This window comes from Brassica napus, chromosome A5, assembly GCF_020379485.1.
Source record: "Brassica napus cultivar Da-Ae chromosome A5, Da-Ae, whole genome shotgun sequence".
Classification (NCBI taxonomy): domain Eukaryota; kingdom Viridiplantae; phylum Streptophyta; class Magnoliopsida; order Brassicales; family Brassicaceae; genus Brassica; species Brassica napus.
This window is the reverse complement of record NC_063438.1, coordinates 4,997,813-5,015,591: the sequence shown is the minus strand read 5'-3', so window position 1 is coordinate 5,015,591 and position 17,779 is coordinate 4,997,813. Positions and strand designations below refer to the sequence as shown.

Here is a 17,779-nt window from a genome sequence, read left to right as displayed (position 1 = left end):
TAATAAATAATATATAATCACCAATCAAAAACCTTAGATAGAAAAGAAGCAACTTCAAAATAGTAAAATTCCACAATTATTTTTCCAAAATACTATTTTTATCAGTAAAGTTCTTGGAAACAATTTGGAAATTTAATCTAAGTCAGCCGTAAATCTTCCTGAATATATATATATATATATATATATATATATAATTAAGATATCGTAAATATTGAATCATATAAATAAATGAATTATATGTGTTTTGGGAATCACCGTTAATGATTAATTAGTCCCCTAAACAGAAATATATTTCTCATGATTTTTTTAGATAGGTAAGTAGATACATTGTTTAGATTATACACTTTATAAATTTCTGTGAATGACATCCGAAAACATTATTCACTGGTCAAATGAATTTTTATCGCATGATATTAAAAAAACAATATCTTCTGTGATATTTTTCGTATTATTTATAAATAAATGGAATGATGGTTGAATACGACTAAACAATGAGCAGGAGTATTCCATCTGAATTTGGTAGATGCGTACAAGACGATTGAAAACATCAAACATTCGTTAACAAAAATAGCCCACAAGCACTACTGACCCATGCTTCTCTTTTCCTCTTTTGGTATTTTATGAGAACGTTGACATTCATTCATAACTTCAAATGTGGTTGTAGATGTTCGAATGTAACTTTATTTTCTTTTTCATTATGATTTTTTCATATTCTCTTAAGAACTAATTTTTTTCCAACAAAAGATATAAAATAGATCGTAAGCAGTTTAGATGGAATCCGTCCATGTCTTCCCGTGGACATTTATGCGAGTGGCAGAGTAAGCCATAATCAAAGGTAGGAACCGTGCGAAAACTAGTACTGTGAGCTCTTTTTTTTTGGGACATCACTGTGAGCTCATAAGTATTACTATAATGGTGGTAAGAAAAAAAAAACTTGGGACAAAGCATAAATCAGTATGTCGTGAATTTAAATTCTGCTAAAATTTACTATTTGCTCGACCAAATGACATGAAACCATATTTCAAGTTTCATTAGAAAATACCAGATCAAATTTCCCGTTAGTACTGTCATCATCAAAGATTAATTGAACTTTGATCCAAATATCTCATAAGTGAACTGACCCTAATCTTCCATTAAAATTATGTTCTGATAGATAATTGTCGGAATTGGCATACTTTATTCTTAATTAAAAGTTAAGATACGCAAAACGATTTGAATTTTTTTTATTAAAGACATTGAAAATGTTGCTGAAAACTAGATTCAATCTTTCGAAGCTAATAAAAATCTATCTCTACATTGTTTCTCCCACGTGCTTCCTAATTGCGACGTAAGAAATCTAATAACACTCAATCAGAGTACTATGTAGAGAATACGTTGTTAAACTACCGAGAGGCTTTATCATACAACATCTTAGAAACAATACACTAGTCTATAGTGTCCATCGTATGGAATTTGTGGAACATCAATATATCATCATGGTAACCCTTAGAGTTTAGAGTAAAAAATGCTTCAATTGTACTCTATTTCTCACTCTATAATAGAGTAAAAAATAGATTTACTCCAAATATAGAGTAATTTGTTTTTTTTTTGTTCATCACTCTATTTTCTACTCTAAAATAGAGTACCATTGGAGCAAACTCAAACTCTATTATAGAGTTACTCTATTTTAGAGTAAAAAATAGAGTAAGCTATTGGAGATGGTCTTAGGATTAGAAACATTTTTTTTTTTAATGAAAAGCATTAGAAACACTAATATTATCGACAATACTAGAAACATTATTATCAGGAAACAAACAAAAAGCCAAGGGCTTTCGAACTTTCACGTCGAAACGATTTCATTGGGCATTGATGAGATCTGCATATTATAGTGGGTTGGCTAGCCTTGTCTTTGAGTTTCGACAGACATTGTCTCCTTTCAAGCAATGTCCTTTTCTATATCTCTGTCTTTCCATTTTTTTGTTTGATTATTTTCATTGAGTATAGAAAAATTCATACAATCTATTCTTTTTGAAGTAGTTATAGTTAATCAGCAAATAGTGAATTTTGTTTGAATGGTTTATCAGATAGGTTGAGAGAATAAGATGTGAGTAGTTCAAATGATATACAAGATTAGTAATAATTTTATATTTGAGACTTAATCTATAATTATTTTTAAACCGTTTTGCATGAGTTAAAGCATAGAAAGCACAAATTTCCATATATAGTGGATATATATAATTTATAGCAGGAAAATATTATTCCCGACCTTAGCTCAGTTGGTAGAGCGGAAGACTGTAGTTGTAGCTGTAATCTTTAGGTCGCTGGTTCGATTCCGGCAGGTCGGAATTTTAATTTTATATATTTTTTTTCCCTAAATATCACACGGCCATGAATCTTGTATTTAATAATGGGCCGATAAGTCCATAGCTAGGCCTGAGAGGTAGAAGTTAATCTTCTAAAGACCGTAGTTAGTTGCTGATAATCTTTAGGTCAATTTGAAGCCCACAGACTTTGTTTTCAGTTTCCATTTGTTTTGGGTTTTGTAAATTTATTGAGCCCTATTAATATTGTAATCATGGGCTGAAATGTCAACATATAGAAAGTAGCGTGTAAAAAGCATCAAGCACGCGGTTTCACAAAGGAAAAAACGACAGCGTTTAGTAGTCAATCCGTGTTTCGACCCTGACGGTTACATTTTCAAACGTAGGGTCAATACCGTAATTTCATTCGCTCCACCTTTTTCTTCTGTCAAACCCACTTTTATTTTTTTTTTCTTTTTACATCTTTTATTTCTGAAAAACCACTATACGAAGGAATCTTCATCGACTCGTTTATTCACAGATCCGACACAATACCGCCACATCCGGGTTCGAATCGCATACCCCGGGTCGGGTTTTCGTTCCTTCAGCTTCTTCAAGCTTTCAACCCCCATGCTGGCTCAGCGAGTTTAGGGCCCGAGCTTTTGATTCTGAATCGAGAATGGCTAGGGTTTACAGCAATTGGGATAGGCTGGTTCGAGCCACCTTGAGAAGAGAGCAGTTACGAGATTCAGGCCAAGGCCATGAGCGTGTCAACAGCGGACTCGCCGGAGCCGTTCCGCCGTCACTCGGCCGAGCTACGAACATCGATGCTATCTTACAAGCTGCTGACGAGATTCAGGCCGAAGATCCTAACGTCGCGAGGATCCGTAAGTTTTTTGTGTGGGATTCGTTGATTTTGAGAGTATAGCGTTGTTAAGGAGAAGAGATGATGGATGAATGAGTGAGGAGAAAGTGATTGTGATTGTTTGCAAATTGATTAGACTCTGCTTTTGTGTGATGCAGTGTGTGAGCAAGCGTACTCTATGGCGCAGAACTTGGACCCTAACAGTGATGGTAGAGGTGTTCTTCAATTCAAAACTGGTTTGATGTCAGTCATTAAGGTATTTTTCATCTTCTTGACTTGTATATATATTTGTCAATTGTTCTTTTTGTGTATTGGTTTTGGTCACATGTAGTCTATGGTTTTAGTATGATTGTTACTCTCTGGCTACCATTATATGTGAGATTTAAGGTGGAAACATCATTCTTTCTTGTGTTTTTTTTTCTATGTTATGTCAATTGGTGTGATTACTTGTTCTGAATCGAAGGGGTTTGTTTACTTTTGCAGCAAAAACTTGCCAAGAGAGATGGAGCTTCGATAAACCGTGATCGTGATATTGAACGACTATGGCAGTTTTACCAACTTTATAAAAGACGGCATAGAGTGGATGATATCCAAAGGGAAGAGCAAAAATGGAGGGAATCAGGAACTGCTTTTTCGTCTAATGTTGGGGAGTATGTGCTTACTTAATCCTTGTGGTTTTCTTATTTTGGGACAAATCTTTGGGTCCTTTTTGACTGACCAGTACTTTTTTTCTTTCTCTCTCCCTCTTTCATAGGATCTTGAAGATGAGGAAGGTCTTTGCCACTTTGAGGGCCTTAGTTGAAGTGTTAGAGGTGTTAAGTAGAGATGCAGATCCAAATGGTGTTGGGAGGTCTATCAGAGAGGAGGTACTTCTCTTGTAATTCTAAAGAAATTTAATCTGCTTCACGCTTCCTGTTTTGGTGATGCCTTTCGAAAGATCTTACTGAATGGTTATAATTGTTTCCTAATATCATTAGATCAGTCATTGGAAGTTGTCATCTTATATACTTATCTTATATGAGCTAACTGAGTTGTTTATGTTTTCAGCTTGGGCGAATTAAAAAAGCTGATGCAACTTTGTCTGCGGAACTAACTCCTTACAATATTGTCCCTCTAGAAGCGCAGTCCATGACCAATGCAATAAGTGTTTTCCCAGAAGTGAGTCAAACAAGAATGAAAGCAATTATTTTCATTTTTTTGTTAGTATTTTTTTACCTGCCAAGTTTTTCTTGCTCAGGAAAGAGTCTTTTGTCTTTATTTAGGTCCGTGGTGCGATACAGGCGATTAGATACACTGAACATTTCCCTAAGCTTCCTGATGATTATGAGATTTCCGGACAACGTGATGCAGACATGTTTGATTTATTGGAGTACATCTTCGGGTTTCAGGTATACTGTTATTATTGTATCAAAATCTTCCCTTGATTGCTGTTGATTCTTGTCACTTACACTATTATTTATTGAACATTATCTCAGAAAGATAATGTAAGGAACCAAAGGGAGCATCTGGTTCTCACACTTTCAAATGCACAATCTCAGCTCGGTTTACCCAGCCCGAATGACCCAGTGAGTTCTTCCTTTTTGACAACAGTCATGATTGTCTCGTTGGTGTAGTGATTGTCATCTTAAAATCTTCACCTTTATGTGTAGAAAATTGATGAGAAAGCAGTCAATGAGGTTTTCTTGAAGGTTTTGGATAACTACATCAAGTGGTGCAAATACTTGAGGATACGCCTTGTTTACAACAAGTAATTTTTTTGGTCTAGTTCTGATATGGAAATGGTGGCTTAATTTATGTAATTTGATCAAATTTGAGTTTCTCTATTAGGTTAGAAGCCATTAACCGGGACAGGAAGCTGTTTCTTGTTTCGTTGTACTTCCTAATCTGGGGTGAAGCTGCTAATGTCCGGTTTCTTCCAGAGTGTATCTGCTATATTTTTCACAATGTAAGATACCATCTTAGTGTTAATTACATACCGACTTTCCGCTATCAGTGTACTCATATTTTGTTTTCTAGTTGCTTAGTGAATATATATTTTTATTTTTTTGTTAGTGTTGTTATGCTGTTCATAGTTGTTTTTTCCTCCTGTAAACCACACACACACACAACCAAGCCAAGAAGAGATTTGTCAGCACTGCTGTAGCATTTGATTCCCTCTGCATCTGGCTCTTAGTTTCTTTTAAAGCACCAGCCTGACATGATTTAATTTAGAAAGGACCCTTATCCTGGAACGACAGATCTTTTCACACGCAGTTGCTTTTGTTTGTTAGATGGCCAAGGAATTGGATGCAAAATTGGATCACGGAGAAGCTGTCCGTGCTGACAGTTGCGTAATTGAAAATGGTTCTGTATCATTTCTTGATCGAGTTATCTCCCCTATATATGCAGCAATGTCAGCGGTGAGTCCCTGCTATTACAATCATTTCTGTGCATCATAACTTTTTTTTTTTTCTTAATTAGCTTTCTTTTGACGGTTTCTCACTCAGTTATTGGTATGTTGTTATTGTTAAGTATATTTAGTATCCAAGATTGTGTATTAAACTTCCATATTACTTATAATGCTTATTGTAGTATCTCCTAGCAGAACTAATCAGGTTCTTGACATAGTATCCAAGTGTTTCTGGTTCTGTGTTTGCAGAACATCCCTACTTCGTTTAAGTTTAGATCTTATTTCTATATTTTTGAGGAATTCGTAACATACTATCTTTGAAACTTGAAAGGTGGATTTAAGGGTGTGTTTTAATGGATATGCTACATGGTCGTGCAAGAACTTAACTTGGTTTTGAAATTGATATTCATGTAGGAAACTCTTCGAAACAACAATGGGAAAGCTGCGCATTCTGAATGGCGGAATTATGATGACTTCAATGAATACTTTTGGTTTGTTGTTTGCTAATATTTTTACATTTGTTAGTATAATCGCATCTCGAGGAGTATCGACTAATTGTGTTGTTATGTTCAGGACGCCTGGCTGCTTTGAGTTAAGCTGGCCTATGAAAACAGAGTCAAAATTTCTAACTGGTCCCAAAGGGCGGAAAAGGGTGAGTCTTGTTCATGCGGCTTCATTTTTTATGAGTTCTGCTCTGCTTAAGAGTTATTTTTCTCTTCTGTGTCTATATAGGGCATTTCTCCAATGAGAATTAGTTTCCAACCATTTTAATTATAAAGCACTGCATATACTTGTCAAGAGTCATTTTCATTTTCACTACCAAAGATGTCTCAGCTTCTTCTTCTATCTTCTTCTTTCATTTCCATGTGTCTACAAAATCTTTTGACATCCATTTTTCTGAAATTCAATGATAGACTGGTAAAAGCAGCTTTGTTGAGCATCGGACATACCTTCACCTTTTCAGAAGTTTTCACCGACTTTGGATCTTCATGGTTATAATGTTCCAGGTTGGTGTGGCAATTACGAACAGTATTCTCTGCTTAATTTGATAATTCGACTTAATTATTATTGTTATTTTACCTTTCTTCAGGCTTTGGCGATTATAGCCTTCAGGAAAGAGCATCTCGATAAAGATACTTTCAAAATCTTGCTCAGTGCTGGAGCTACATATGCTATAATGAACTTCATTGAAAGTAAAATTCTCTGATGGACTCTGTTACCATTAGAAAACTCAGAATCAGATTGTAAAGTTCTACTGTACCTTGTTTTTTGAGCATTACTTGTTTGTGATCTATGCAGGTTTTCTTGATGTTGTACTTATGTATGGCGCCTATAGCATGGCAAGAGGAATGGCTATATCCAGGGTGTTTATTAAGTTTTTCTGGTGGGGCTTGGGCTCAGTATTTGTGGTATATGTTTATGTGTACGTATCCAATCTGTCTACTTCGAGGTATCTTTTCTTGATAAAATTTGTATGCAGAACAGCTGAACTATTGTGAGAAAATTATTGCAGGCAAGTTCTGCAGGAAAGAAATAAACGAACCTCAGATGAGTTCTTCTACCGCTTATACATTCTTGTATTGGGTAGTTATGCCGCTGTTCGCCTCATCTTTGGACTTTTAGTCAAGCTTCCAGCATGCCATGCTCTGTCAGAAATGTCAGATCAATCTTTCTTCCAGTTTTTCAAGTGGATATATCAGGTATTCATTCAGTAAGACTTCAGATATCATAAATAGTAAGGAAATTGTTGACGTTTCTTCTCTCTTTCAGGAACGTTACTTCGTTGGCCGTGGCCTCTTTGAGAACATTAGCGATTATTGCAGGTTTTGAATACCTGCCTTTTCAAACTATAGATAATTACCAAAAAGAATTCGGTACTCACTGGCTAGTTGAAATAAGATTTGGAATTCGAATAAACTATTGGCATATATGATTAGTTAGTAGGGGAGTTGGCTGTTGAGAGTAGATATCCTGAATGTCTGTGTACCAGTTTCACCTGATGTAATTCGTGAGGTTGCACATAATGATTTAGTGGCTTTTAGATGGTTACAACTGATTTGGACTCTTAGAAAAATTTCGTATTTACACGCACGGTTCCAGAGTTTATTCGAACTTTTTCCTATATTATTCAGGTATGTGGCGTTTTGGTTGATTGTCCTGGCCTCCAAGTTCACGTTTGCATACTTTCTCCAGGCAAGGATGTTTCTACAGCTATATATTTTTGCTACTGTACATATTTAACTAACTAAGCGCATCTATGATAATGCACTGACGGTTAAACCTTCTTCATGTTGCAGATCAAACCACTTGTTAAACCCACCAAGACGATCATTGATCTTCCTTCGTTTGAATATTCATGGCATGATATTGTCTCAAAAAGTAAGTGCTTGTATACTTAGGTACTCGATCAAAATTATTTGCTGGCTGTTACTTGGCTTAATATGATGTGACCAAAAACCATAACATACAACTCAGTAACCTGGTAAGGTAGCCATGCACTTAACTCCTATTTGCCTGCTTCATTGGCTACACGAGCCTCTGGAACCTCAACTGAAGAATATTAGTTTTGTATATGATCAACTATAATACTAACTAGAACCTGTTGTTGAATGCCGTTTGGCCGTCTTTCAAAATGTTGCTGACATCAATGGTTCTGCGGATTATAAAATTGGCAGGTAACGATCATGCGCTGACCATTGTTAGCTTGTGGGCTCCAGTTGTGTGTGTGAGTATTTACCTTACTGTTCCTCATAATTTCAGAGGTTTGATGGTCTAAGATCTCGTTGTTATTTTTTTCTTTGAGGCCTGGTTTTCTTTCGTCAGTTATTTTTAATAAACTTGTGGGCTTAAAGGTTACTAATTGTGGAATACTAATGTCCAGATATATCTTATGGATATTCATATATGGTACACACTCTTGTCTGCTATCATTGGTGGTGTGATGGGAGCAAAAGCTCGTCTAGGCGAGGTACTGTTGAATACTAGTCTACTGGAATTCTTTTAAGAAATGTGCTACTCTTCAAAATCTTGGTCCCTTTACTAAACATGTTCAGTTTGTCTATTTTAGATACGCTCCATTGAGATGGTTCATAAGCGTTTTGAGAGTTTTCCAGAAGCTTTTGCCAAGAACCTTGTCTCTCCTGTTGTAAAAAGGTTATCTATTATGATTACTAGTTTACAATTTCCTTGACACTAAAAAAATAATTTTTATGATTACTAGTTTATGCAAAGTTTTTTCTGTTGGGCTCACTTCAAGGTCTAAACTCTGTTGTAATTTTATATTTCAGAGTATCATTCGGCCAACATACTTCTCAGGTTAGTAATAAGTTTAACTATTTGTCTCATCACTTGGCGTTTTAAGAACTATTCTTGCATGCCTTCCATTGTTAGTTCTTCCAAAATTGGCTCAGCAATCTTCTATTGAGTTTTTGGGCTTTGTATCTGTTGACAGTGAGAACTGATAATGTGTTCGCAAAAAGTAGATGTTTAAACTAACTGTTTTGGCTGTACTGAACATTCCTTCCTATCTTGTGCTTTTAGCTCTGTACTTAATAGGAAAAATAAAGTAGGTGATACTTGTGATTGTATCTGGAAATTTATTTGCCTACTGTTTCGTTCTCTCCTAATACTTTTCCGTAAATGTACCCCTCCCCCTTTTTTATACTTCATTGGTAGTTGTGCATAGCGCTGACTGTTATCTTACTGTTTCTCTGTCTATTGCTTCCTCCTTTGTGTAGTGGAATTTTATATGTTGATTACCAGTCTATAACTTGTTTTTTCAGGGTAATGATATATTCCGACTGTTTTGCAGGATGGTCAAGACATGAACAAGGCATATGCTGCAATGTTTTCCCCTTTTTGGAATGAGATAATAAAAAGCTTAAGAGAGGAAGATTATATAAGCAACAGGTTAATACATATTTCTTGCTTTCTTGTTCTTTCGTTTATTTGCCATTTTCTGCAAGGCCTCTAAGTTATACTTTTGAGTACTGTGATTATAGGGAGATGGATTTGCTTTCTATACCCAGTAACACGGGAAGTCTTGGACTAGTCCAGTGGCCCTTGTTTCTTCTCTGCAGTAAGGTCAGTTTGTTTTAAATTTCATCAGGTGTGATATTGTTCTCTCCTGTGTGAATTATTCTGAATTCCTTCTGTTTTTTTTTTCTCAGATTTTGGTAGCCATTGATTTAGCCATGGAGTGCACAGAAACGCAGGGTGTACTTTGGAGACAAATATGCGACGATGAATACATGGCGTATGCTGTTCAGGAGTGCTATTACAGCGTTCAGAACATATTGAATTCCATGGTTGATGGTGTAGGGCGACGTTGGTACAGTCTTTCAATTTGTTTATTTTCAACAGATCGATATTTTTGGAATTATACTTGTGTCACTTCAATTTATGCCTCGTTTTCACACTGGTAATAGGGTGGAAAGAGTTTTTATGGAAATTAGCAACAGTATACAGGAGGGTTCCCTTGCTATAACTCTGAATCTTAAGAAGCTTCAGTTGGTCGTTTCCAGATTTACGGCATTAACTGGGCTTTTGGTACGCTTCTCTGGCTTAATTCTGTGGCTAGTACTCTTTTGTTTGAAAGTTTAAACATATTGGATGTACTAAGCCAGTTATGCCAAACGTTCTAATTTCTGTGAGATAATCCCGTTTTCAGAAATTCATAGATATATCCATGCAAATTGAATCATCTCTTGCTGCTTGGATGTACCAAACCAGTTTTTGTTTTTACTGTTTTTCATTTTCTGACGTTGGTTTAATAAGCACTAAATGTGGAGAAGAAAGATTTTCCCTGTTGATCCTACTGGAACCCGGGCACGCTTAGACACTCTTTCTTTACCTTTCTCATCTCTGTTTTTGTTTGTATCCAACAAAACTTCTTTCTTTTCCTTAAAGAGTTATGATCCTTCTTACAAATATTGTAAGCTGTTTAATTTTCTTAGTCTACTTGGTAGGTCTGACTTCTCTTTTTCAGTTCTTATTGGTTCGAAACAAGCTTCTCTTAAATTATATCTTTCCTTCTATCATGGAGTTTAGGTAGCTTAAGCCGTAGGTAAGAGTGGTCTTATTGTGTCAATAAGTACTACCGGATATATGTTTTTAGTAGAAGTGTCTTTACATCTGATATTTTAGAATCATACTCAAATTGTAACTGCACATGTATATATACTATTGGTTGTTAGAATTTCAATTGTTTCACCTCGTGTTTGCTTTGGTTGCTGAACATTCTCTATGGAATAAATGACATGTCCCAGATTCGAAACGAAACTCCAGCTCTTGCAAAAGGTGCGGCAAAAGCTATGTTTGATTTTTACGAGGTGGTCACGCATGACCTTCTTGCAGAGAATTTGAGGTATATTGGAACGATTACTTGCTCACACAAATATCAACCTGTATTGGAAACCGTCCTGAAGAAAATATCTTACGGTTTCACTTATGTATGCATCCAGGGATCAGCTCGATACATGGAATATTCTAGCACGGGCTAGAAACGAGGGGAGTCTCTTTTCTAATATTGAGTGGCCTAGAGATCCAGAAATTGTAAGCCCCTCGAGAAGAAGCAAGACGGAAATTCATTCCAAATACTGATTTTGTGGTCTTATGCAATAATATTATTTTGTATATTTGCAGATAGAGCAGGTCAAGCGGCTACACCTTCTTCTTACTGTGAAGGATGCTGCTGCTAATGTCCCAAAAAATCTTGAAGCTAGGAGAAGATTGGAGTTTTTTACAAATTCTTTATTTATGGATATGCCCCAAGCAAAGCCCGTTGCTGAAATGGTACCGTTTAGGTATGTATGGTAGCACTTGCCTTACATTTTAGCCTCTTTTGTTTTGTTTCCAATAGATTAATATAGCTTTCTTAAATTGTTTCTGTGAACAGTGTCTTCACCCCATACTACAGTGAGACAGTTATCTATAGTTCCTCAGAACTGCGAAGTGAGAATGAAGATGGGATATCTACTCTCTTTTATCTTCAGAAGATATTTCCTGGTAAATAGATACTACTTCTGGGCGTGTTAGGTCGTTTCTTAGTCCATAGTCTTTAGCTGAGATCTCTTGTTTCTGGATATAGATGAATGGGAGAATTTTTTGGAGAGGATTGGTAGGTCTGACTCAACAGGGGACGCAGATCTTCAAGAAAGTGCAACTGATGCTTTGGAGCTTCGATTTTGGGTGTCTTTTCGAGGCCAGACTTTAGCAAGGACAGGTTAGATACTATCTATGCTAATCATCACTCCAAATATAGTTTCGCAAATAGAATTACGCTCATTACGTTTGGGTTTTAATGTGAAAATTTGGTGTTTCACGCTTGAATGCCTGATTCAAATTTGTTTGTCTGGACATAAAGTGCGAGGAATGATGTATTACCGAAGGGCGTTGATGCTCCAGAGTTTCTTAGAAAGACGAGGCTTGGGAGGTACTTGATTTCTAACTTTTGTTGCAGTTTTACCTTCATGGGAAAGGCATGTTCTGTAACAGCAACTTTTTTTTTCTACAGTGGATGATTTTTCTCTGACCAACATGCCACGAGGGTTTGAAGCATCACCTGAAGCACGAGCTCAAGCAGACCTGAAATTTACATATGTTGTGTCATGTCAAATTTATGGGCAACAGAAACAGCAAAAGAAACCAGAGGCTACTGATATCGCACTTTTGTTGCAAAGGTATGAGTTATTTTTTTCCCGCCAATCATTTATATTTGTTTATAAATTTTGAGGCTATAATCATTCGTTTTGTCATAAAGTGCAATGTCTTATAGGAACGGCTAAATAGTTTTTTCAATTCGTCCCATTTTCTGTTGATTGTTCTTTGGTTGCCGAGATACTAGATTGACCTGGAACCTTGCAGATTTTCTATTTTACCTGCAATCATTTTTTTTTCTTATGTATGAGTGAATATATGAGTTTGATACAGTTGCTATCTTTATATTCAGTCTTCAATGGAACATCTTTTAGTGATATCATCTTACAGAAATTCTATTAATCCATATTTACTGTCACAACTAGATTTGAGGCACTTCGAGTCGCTTTCATACACTCAGAGGATGTTGGTGTTGAAGGGAAAAAGGAATTCTATTCTAAGTTAGTAAAAGCTGACATTCACGGAAAAGATCAGGTACATGATATTTCTGTCGAGGCTTGCAGTGGTTAATTTGGAAAGATGGTTTTAGATGTTGAAATGCACGAAAAACCAATAGTGATTTTGGTCCAATAGTGCTTATTTTCCTGATCTGGGTAATGATATACAGCATACAATAAGTCTCACTTTTTCTACAGGAAATTTATTCAATTAAACTTCCCGGAGATCCTAAACTTGGGGAAGGAAAGCCTGAGAATCAAAATCATGCGATCGTTTTCACTCGTGGAGAAGCCATCCAGACCATAGATATGAATCAGGTTATTCATCATTTATCTGTCATTGCATTAGCAATATGAAAATTTAGCGTTGTAAAAGTTGTGTGTTTGAGTGAGAGAGTCGTATTGGCATTAAGCTAAACCTGTCGTACATGCTAGGATATTCATTGTCTTAGATTCCTAAGTTCCGCTTTTGGCCATCATTACGTGGCCAATTGTCACTTTTCTTCTCCCATATAACAAGGATTGGTAAAATTAAGTAGCAGCAATATGCTGGCGTCGTTCATATTGTAGCACTTTTCGCTGATCCACTATATTCCTATTTTTGTCTTCAGGACAATTATCTCGAGGAGGCAATCAAAATGAGAAATCTACTTGAAGAGTTTCATGGAAAGCATGGAATTCGACGTCCTACCATTTTGGGCGTTAGAGAGCATGTTTTCACGGGAAGGTTTGGAGTCGTCTCCTTGATAAATTAGTTGTTATGTTTAATATTTTATTGTTTATCTCCTTTACACTGATGTTAAATTTATATTGCAGTGTTTCATCATTGGCGTGGTTTATGTCCAATCAAGAAACCAGTTTTGTGACTCTGGGTCAACGTGTCTTAGCATATCCACTTAAGTGAGTATACTCGCTTCAGACTTTTAACTTGCCCAATAGGAACATATTTCATTTTAAATCTTTTGTTGTGTAGCTTGTACTTGTTATAGCATTCTTCTCATCTGTTTCCATTACTTGATTCCGGTTTTAACGTGATTTTATTACTTGTTTCCGGTTTACTGGATTGTTTTAATTCAATCTATTTCCACTTTTTAGTGACAGCTTAGTTTTAATCTGTGCAAAACTAATCTTTTGCAGAGTTCGAATGCACTATGGGCATCCAGATGTGTTCGATAGAGTATTTCATATAACTCGCGGTGGGATCAGCAAAGCATCCCGTGTTATTAACATCAGTGAAGATATATATGCTGGTATGCGTTGTATATAGGTTTATTCATTACATAAATGTTGAGTCGTTACTGTAATATTTTGAACGTGTGTGCAAACTGTTTGTAATACACTCGGTGTTACCATTTCTGACTGAGCTCAACTCTGTAATATTTCGTAGGATTTAACTCGACACTCAGGCAGGGAAATATCACCCACCATGAGTACATTCAGGTCAACGACTTTTTACACTTGATACATTTTTACTTTACTAGTATCTCCCGTAGATCTGAAAACGTGATCTATATACATCTTCTTTCATGTAGGTTGGTAAAGGAAGAGATGTAGGACTCAACCAGATTGCCCTATTTGAAGGGAAGGTGGCGGGTGGAAATGGAGAACAAGTTCTTAGTAGGGATGTCTACAGGATTGGGCAGCTGTTTGATTTCTTTAGGATGATGTCGTTCTACTTCACAACGGTTGGGTTCTATGTCTGCACAATGGTACTTTCCTTCTCTAGCGTTCTATACTTCTGTTTCCTTCATTATCACATGTAGTAAAACCTTTCTCTTTGATGCAGATGACCGTCCTTACTGTGTACGTGTTTCTCTACGGAAGAGTGTATCTGGTATGTCATAGAGCCTTTTTCTTCATTATGAAATGAGAGTAGTAATTGCTCTCTCCAATGTGGAGAGTGGCGAATGCTTAATCTCTTAAAACATCTTTGTTTTCTGCAATTTTTAGTATCGATACTGTTATTTTTGTTTGTTGTCCTCTATAGAGCGTACTGGTCTATGTAGTAAGCTTTAGTACATGTGGGGTACTCCATAGTACTTGGCCTACCACCTTTTGAGAATTGAAAGCATCTGTGCACTGATTTCACTTTTGTGTGTTTCTTTTATTTGTTAAGTCACTTCTTATAGTCATGAAGCTTTTGACATACTTCATTCGAGATGATATACTTTTTGGTCTTTTCAGGCCTTTTCGGGTTCTGATCGTGCAATCTCAAGAGTAGCCAAACTCTCTGGTAACACTGCACTGGATGCTGCGCTCAATGCACAGTTTTTGGTCCAGATTGGAGTCTTTACTGCGGTTCCTATGGTTATGGGTTTCATACTTGAACTTGGGTTACTGAAGGTTGGTCGACCAATTCTCTATGTTTTGTTTTGCTTACAAAACAGAAATAGCTTTCAGAATGCGTGCTCTTCAACTGAAGTCTCATGAAGCGTAATGTTTTTCATGTCACAGGCTATTTTCAGCTTTATTACGATGCAATTTCAGCTGTGCTCGGTCTTTTTCACATTTTCACTTGGGACAAGGACTCATTACTTTGGACGTACTATCCTTCATGGTGGTGCAAAGGTATTTTTCCTTGTATACATGAAAATAAACATTTACTTCTTTCTGCTTGTTAACTTTTCCAAACGCGTGTTCATTTTTTTTTTGTTTTAACAACAGTATCGAGCTACTGGCAGAGGCTTTGTGGTTCAGCACATCAAGTTTGCGGATAATTACAGACTCTATTCCAGAAGTCATTTTGTGAAAGCGTAAGTCCTCTGGCATGCTCTTTGATGTTCACAATGGTAATAAGAGCTTCCAAAGTTCAGTATCAGTTACAATGTGAACTGACTGATGTTAACCTCTTTCTCTATCCAGTTTTGAAGTAGCTCTACTGCTGATTGTCTACATTGCCTACGGGTATACGGATGGAGGTGCTGTCTCGTTCGTTCTGCTTACTATCAGCAGTTGGTTCCTGGTAATCTCCTGGCTGTTTGCACCGTACATCTTCAACCCATCTGGATTCGAATGGCAAAAGTAAGTATAATTCCTATTGTTTGGTCTTCATTTCATTTCGTATTCACTTGATTACCTGTGGTGCCACATCTTAAATTGTGTTCAATATTGACATTTAATTTCACCTGCTTGAGTTAGGACCGTTGAGGATTTCGATAATTGGGTCAGTTGGCTGATGTACAAAGGTGGAGTAGGAGTAAAGGGAGAGCTCAGTTGGGAGTCGTGGTGGGAGGAAGAACAGGTTTGTTCAATATTTTTTCTGCTTTAGGGTATTTGCTATTGTACTCTATACCTCACTTAAGTTTCTGTAAATATCATGGGTTCCTTCACAGATGCATATCCAAACATTAAGAGGACGGATTCTGGAGACCATTTTGAGCTTGAGGTTCTTCATGTTTCAGTATGGCGTCGTGTACAAGCTCAATCTCACTGCGAAAGACACCTCACTTGCGGTAAAGCTGACTTTTGATTCGCTTGTATTTAATTCACTTTAATCGAGTATTTGCAAATTGTTATGCAATACCCCTTACTATTATTGCAAGAAAGTTAATTTTGCTTTTTTGCTTTGCAGTTATATGGCTACTCCTGGATAGTGTTGGTTGCAGTTGTGCTCCTGTTTAAGGTATGTGCTAAGATTTTCGATTGTATCTTTCCATCTCCAGATTTGATTTTATATTTTCCTACTCATCCGCTAACATTTGTATCATTGTCTCTTCAGCTATTCTGGTATAGCCCCAGGAAGTCCAGCAACATCCTGCTGGCTCTGCGTTTCCTTCAGGGAGTGGTTTCTCTCGTAGTCATCGCCCTCATCGCTTTAGCAATTGCGTTGACAGATCTATCCATTCCAGACATGTTTGCATGTGTACTCGGCTTCATCCCGACAGGTTGGGCCATACTGTCTTTAGCCATCACGTGGAAGCGGTTGATCAAGCTGTTTGGGTTGTGGGAAACGGTCCGCGAGTTTGGACGTATTTATGATGCTGCGATGGGGATGCTCATCTTTGCTCCCATTGCTCTCCTCTCCTGGTTCCCGTTCATCTCGACGTTCCAGTCTCGTCTACTCTTCAACCAGGCCTTCAGTCGTGGACTCGAGATCTCCATCATCCTTGCCGGAAACAGAGCGAACGTTGAGACTTGAGAGGTTTAGTGTTGGAAGTAGAAGAAACTTATTTGTTGGGAATGTAAATGAGCTTTTGTAGAGTTTTGTTAGAACGTCATTGAAAGCTCGCTTTTGGATTTTTTTTTAATCTCTTTGGAATCTTGTTTGTGTGTTTTTTTCTCTAGCTTGAATGTTGTGATACTGAGCTTTGACTATGCATTGATTGATGATGACTTACTTCATTTTGTGTAACGGGTTTCTTTTACTTGGCTTAATCGTGTTCTTACACACGCGTTTAAATCACTTGTCAAAGATCAGAAATGCCTTGTCTATGATTTTATAAGAACCTTCAAGGATTTCAACATTCAGGTTTGTGCATATGGTTTTCTCATATCTGTGAGATGGACGTGCTAATTTTGCAATCCGATTGTTGGGAGATCCTCGACTCAAAGCAAGGAAGATGCATTGATCTATACTATTAAAGCAGAATCCTTCTTAGGACTATGCCCCTGATTTTTCAAATTAAATACAAAAATTTCCATTAATTTTTTAATTGTTTTTAATGATTTTCAGAAATTAAAAGCCCAACATTGCTTCTATCCAACTAAACAAAACAACCCAATAATTTAAAAACTTAAAGTCAAAGAAGCCCAACAGTGTTTTTAAAAAAAAATAATTATAAGTCAATTTAAATACATATTATTATTTAATATTTGTGTAATTATAATTTAAAATTTATGCATTATTTAAAGGTATGCAGAATGAAAAACGTAATGTCTATTACATTTTTCATATAATATTTAATTAATAAGTTAAAATTGTAAATAAATAACCTTAGCAAATATAATCACAATATGATTAAATTTATTGAGTAGAAGTTTACCATTTTAAAATCTTTTAACTAAATAATTAGTACACAAATTTATTATTATATAATAAAAAATAAAGAAGACAAGATTATAAAAAAAATTACTATAAACAAATATTAAATCTATTAAAATATAGATTAGACAAATATTTATTAATTTAAATGAAATTTTAAAAAGAAATAAT

General features: G+C 36.2%; 1 protein-coding gene and 1 non-coding gene across 2 annotated transcripts; both read left to right on the top strand.

Moving 5' to 3' along the window:
* The first annotated feature begins 2,240 nt into the window (after positions 1-2,240).
* Positions 2,241-2,324, top strand: TRNAY-GUA. Its single transcript is given in 2 exon segments — positions 2,241-2,277; positions 2,289-2,324. It is a non-coding gene; the product is annotated as a tRNA-Tyr (tRNA).
* Positions 2,325-2,741: 417 nt separating this feature from the next.
* Positions 2,742-16,968, top strand: LOC106451091 (callose synthase 10-like). The gene is made up of 50 exons (XM_048780607.1): positions 2,742-3,166; positions 3,303-3,400; positions 3,628-3,794; positions 3,899-4,010; positions 4,192-4,302; positions 4,407-4,532; positions 4,620-4,709; positions 4,794-4,891; positions 4,972-5,089; positions 5,415-5,543; positions 5,948-6,024; positions 6,107-6,185; positions 6,448-6,540; positions 6,624-6,726; positions 6,833-6,956; positions 7,047-7,233; positions 7,304-7,356; positions 7,666-7,726; positions 7,831-7,912; positions 8,209-8,258; positions 8,415-8,501; positions 8,601-8,686; positions 8,821-8,848; positions 9,345-9,442; positions 9,535-9,616; positions 9,703-9,863; positions 9,961-10,081; positions 10,801-10,898; positions 10,996-11,086; positions 11,177-11,337; positions 11,430-11,539; positions 11,622-11,756; positions 11,898-11,966; positions 12,048-12,213; positions 12,556-12,664; positions 12,826-12,945; positions 13,239-13,354; positions 13,444-13,527; positions 13,765-13,877; positions 14,015-14,067; positions 14,160-14,336; positions 14,414-14,461; positions 14,812-14,970; positions 15,082-15,195; positions 15,292-15,380; positions 15,490-15,648; positions 15,766-15,868; positions 15,960-16,079; positions 16,199-16,249; positions 16,346-16,968. Exons 1-50 carry the CDS (start codon positions 2,959-2,961, stop codon positions 16,763-16,765), a joined length of 5,694 nt encoding a protein of 1,897 aa, XP_048636564.1. The 5' UTR covers positions 2,742-2,958; the 3' UTR covers positions 16,766-16,968.
* The last annotated feature ends 811 nt before the right edge of the window (positions 16,969-17,779 follow it).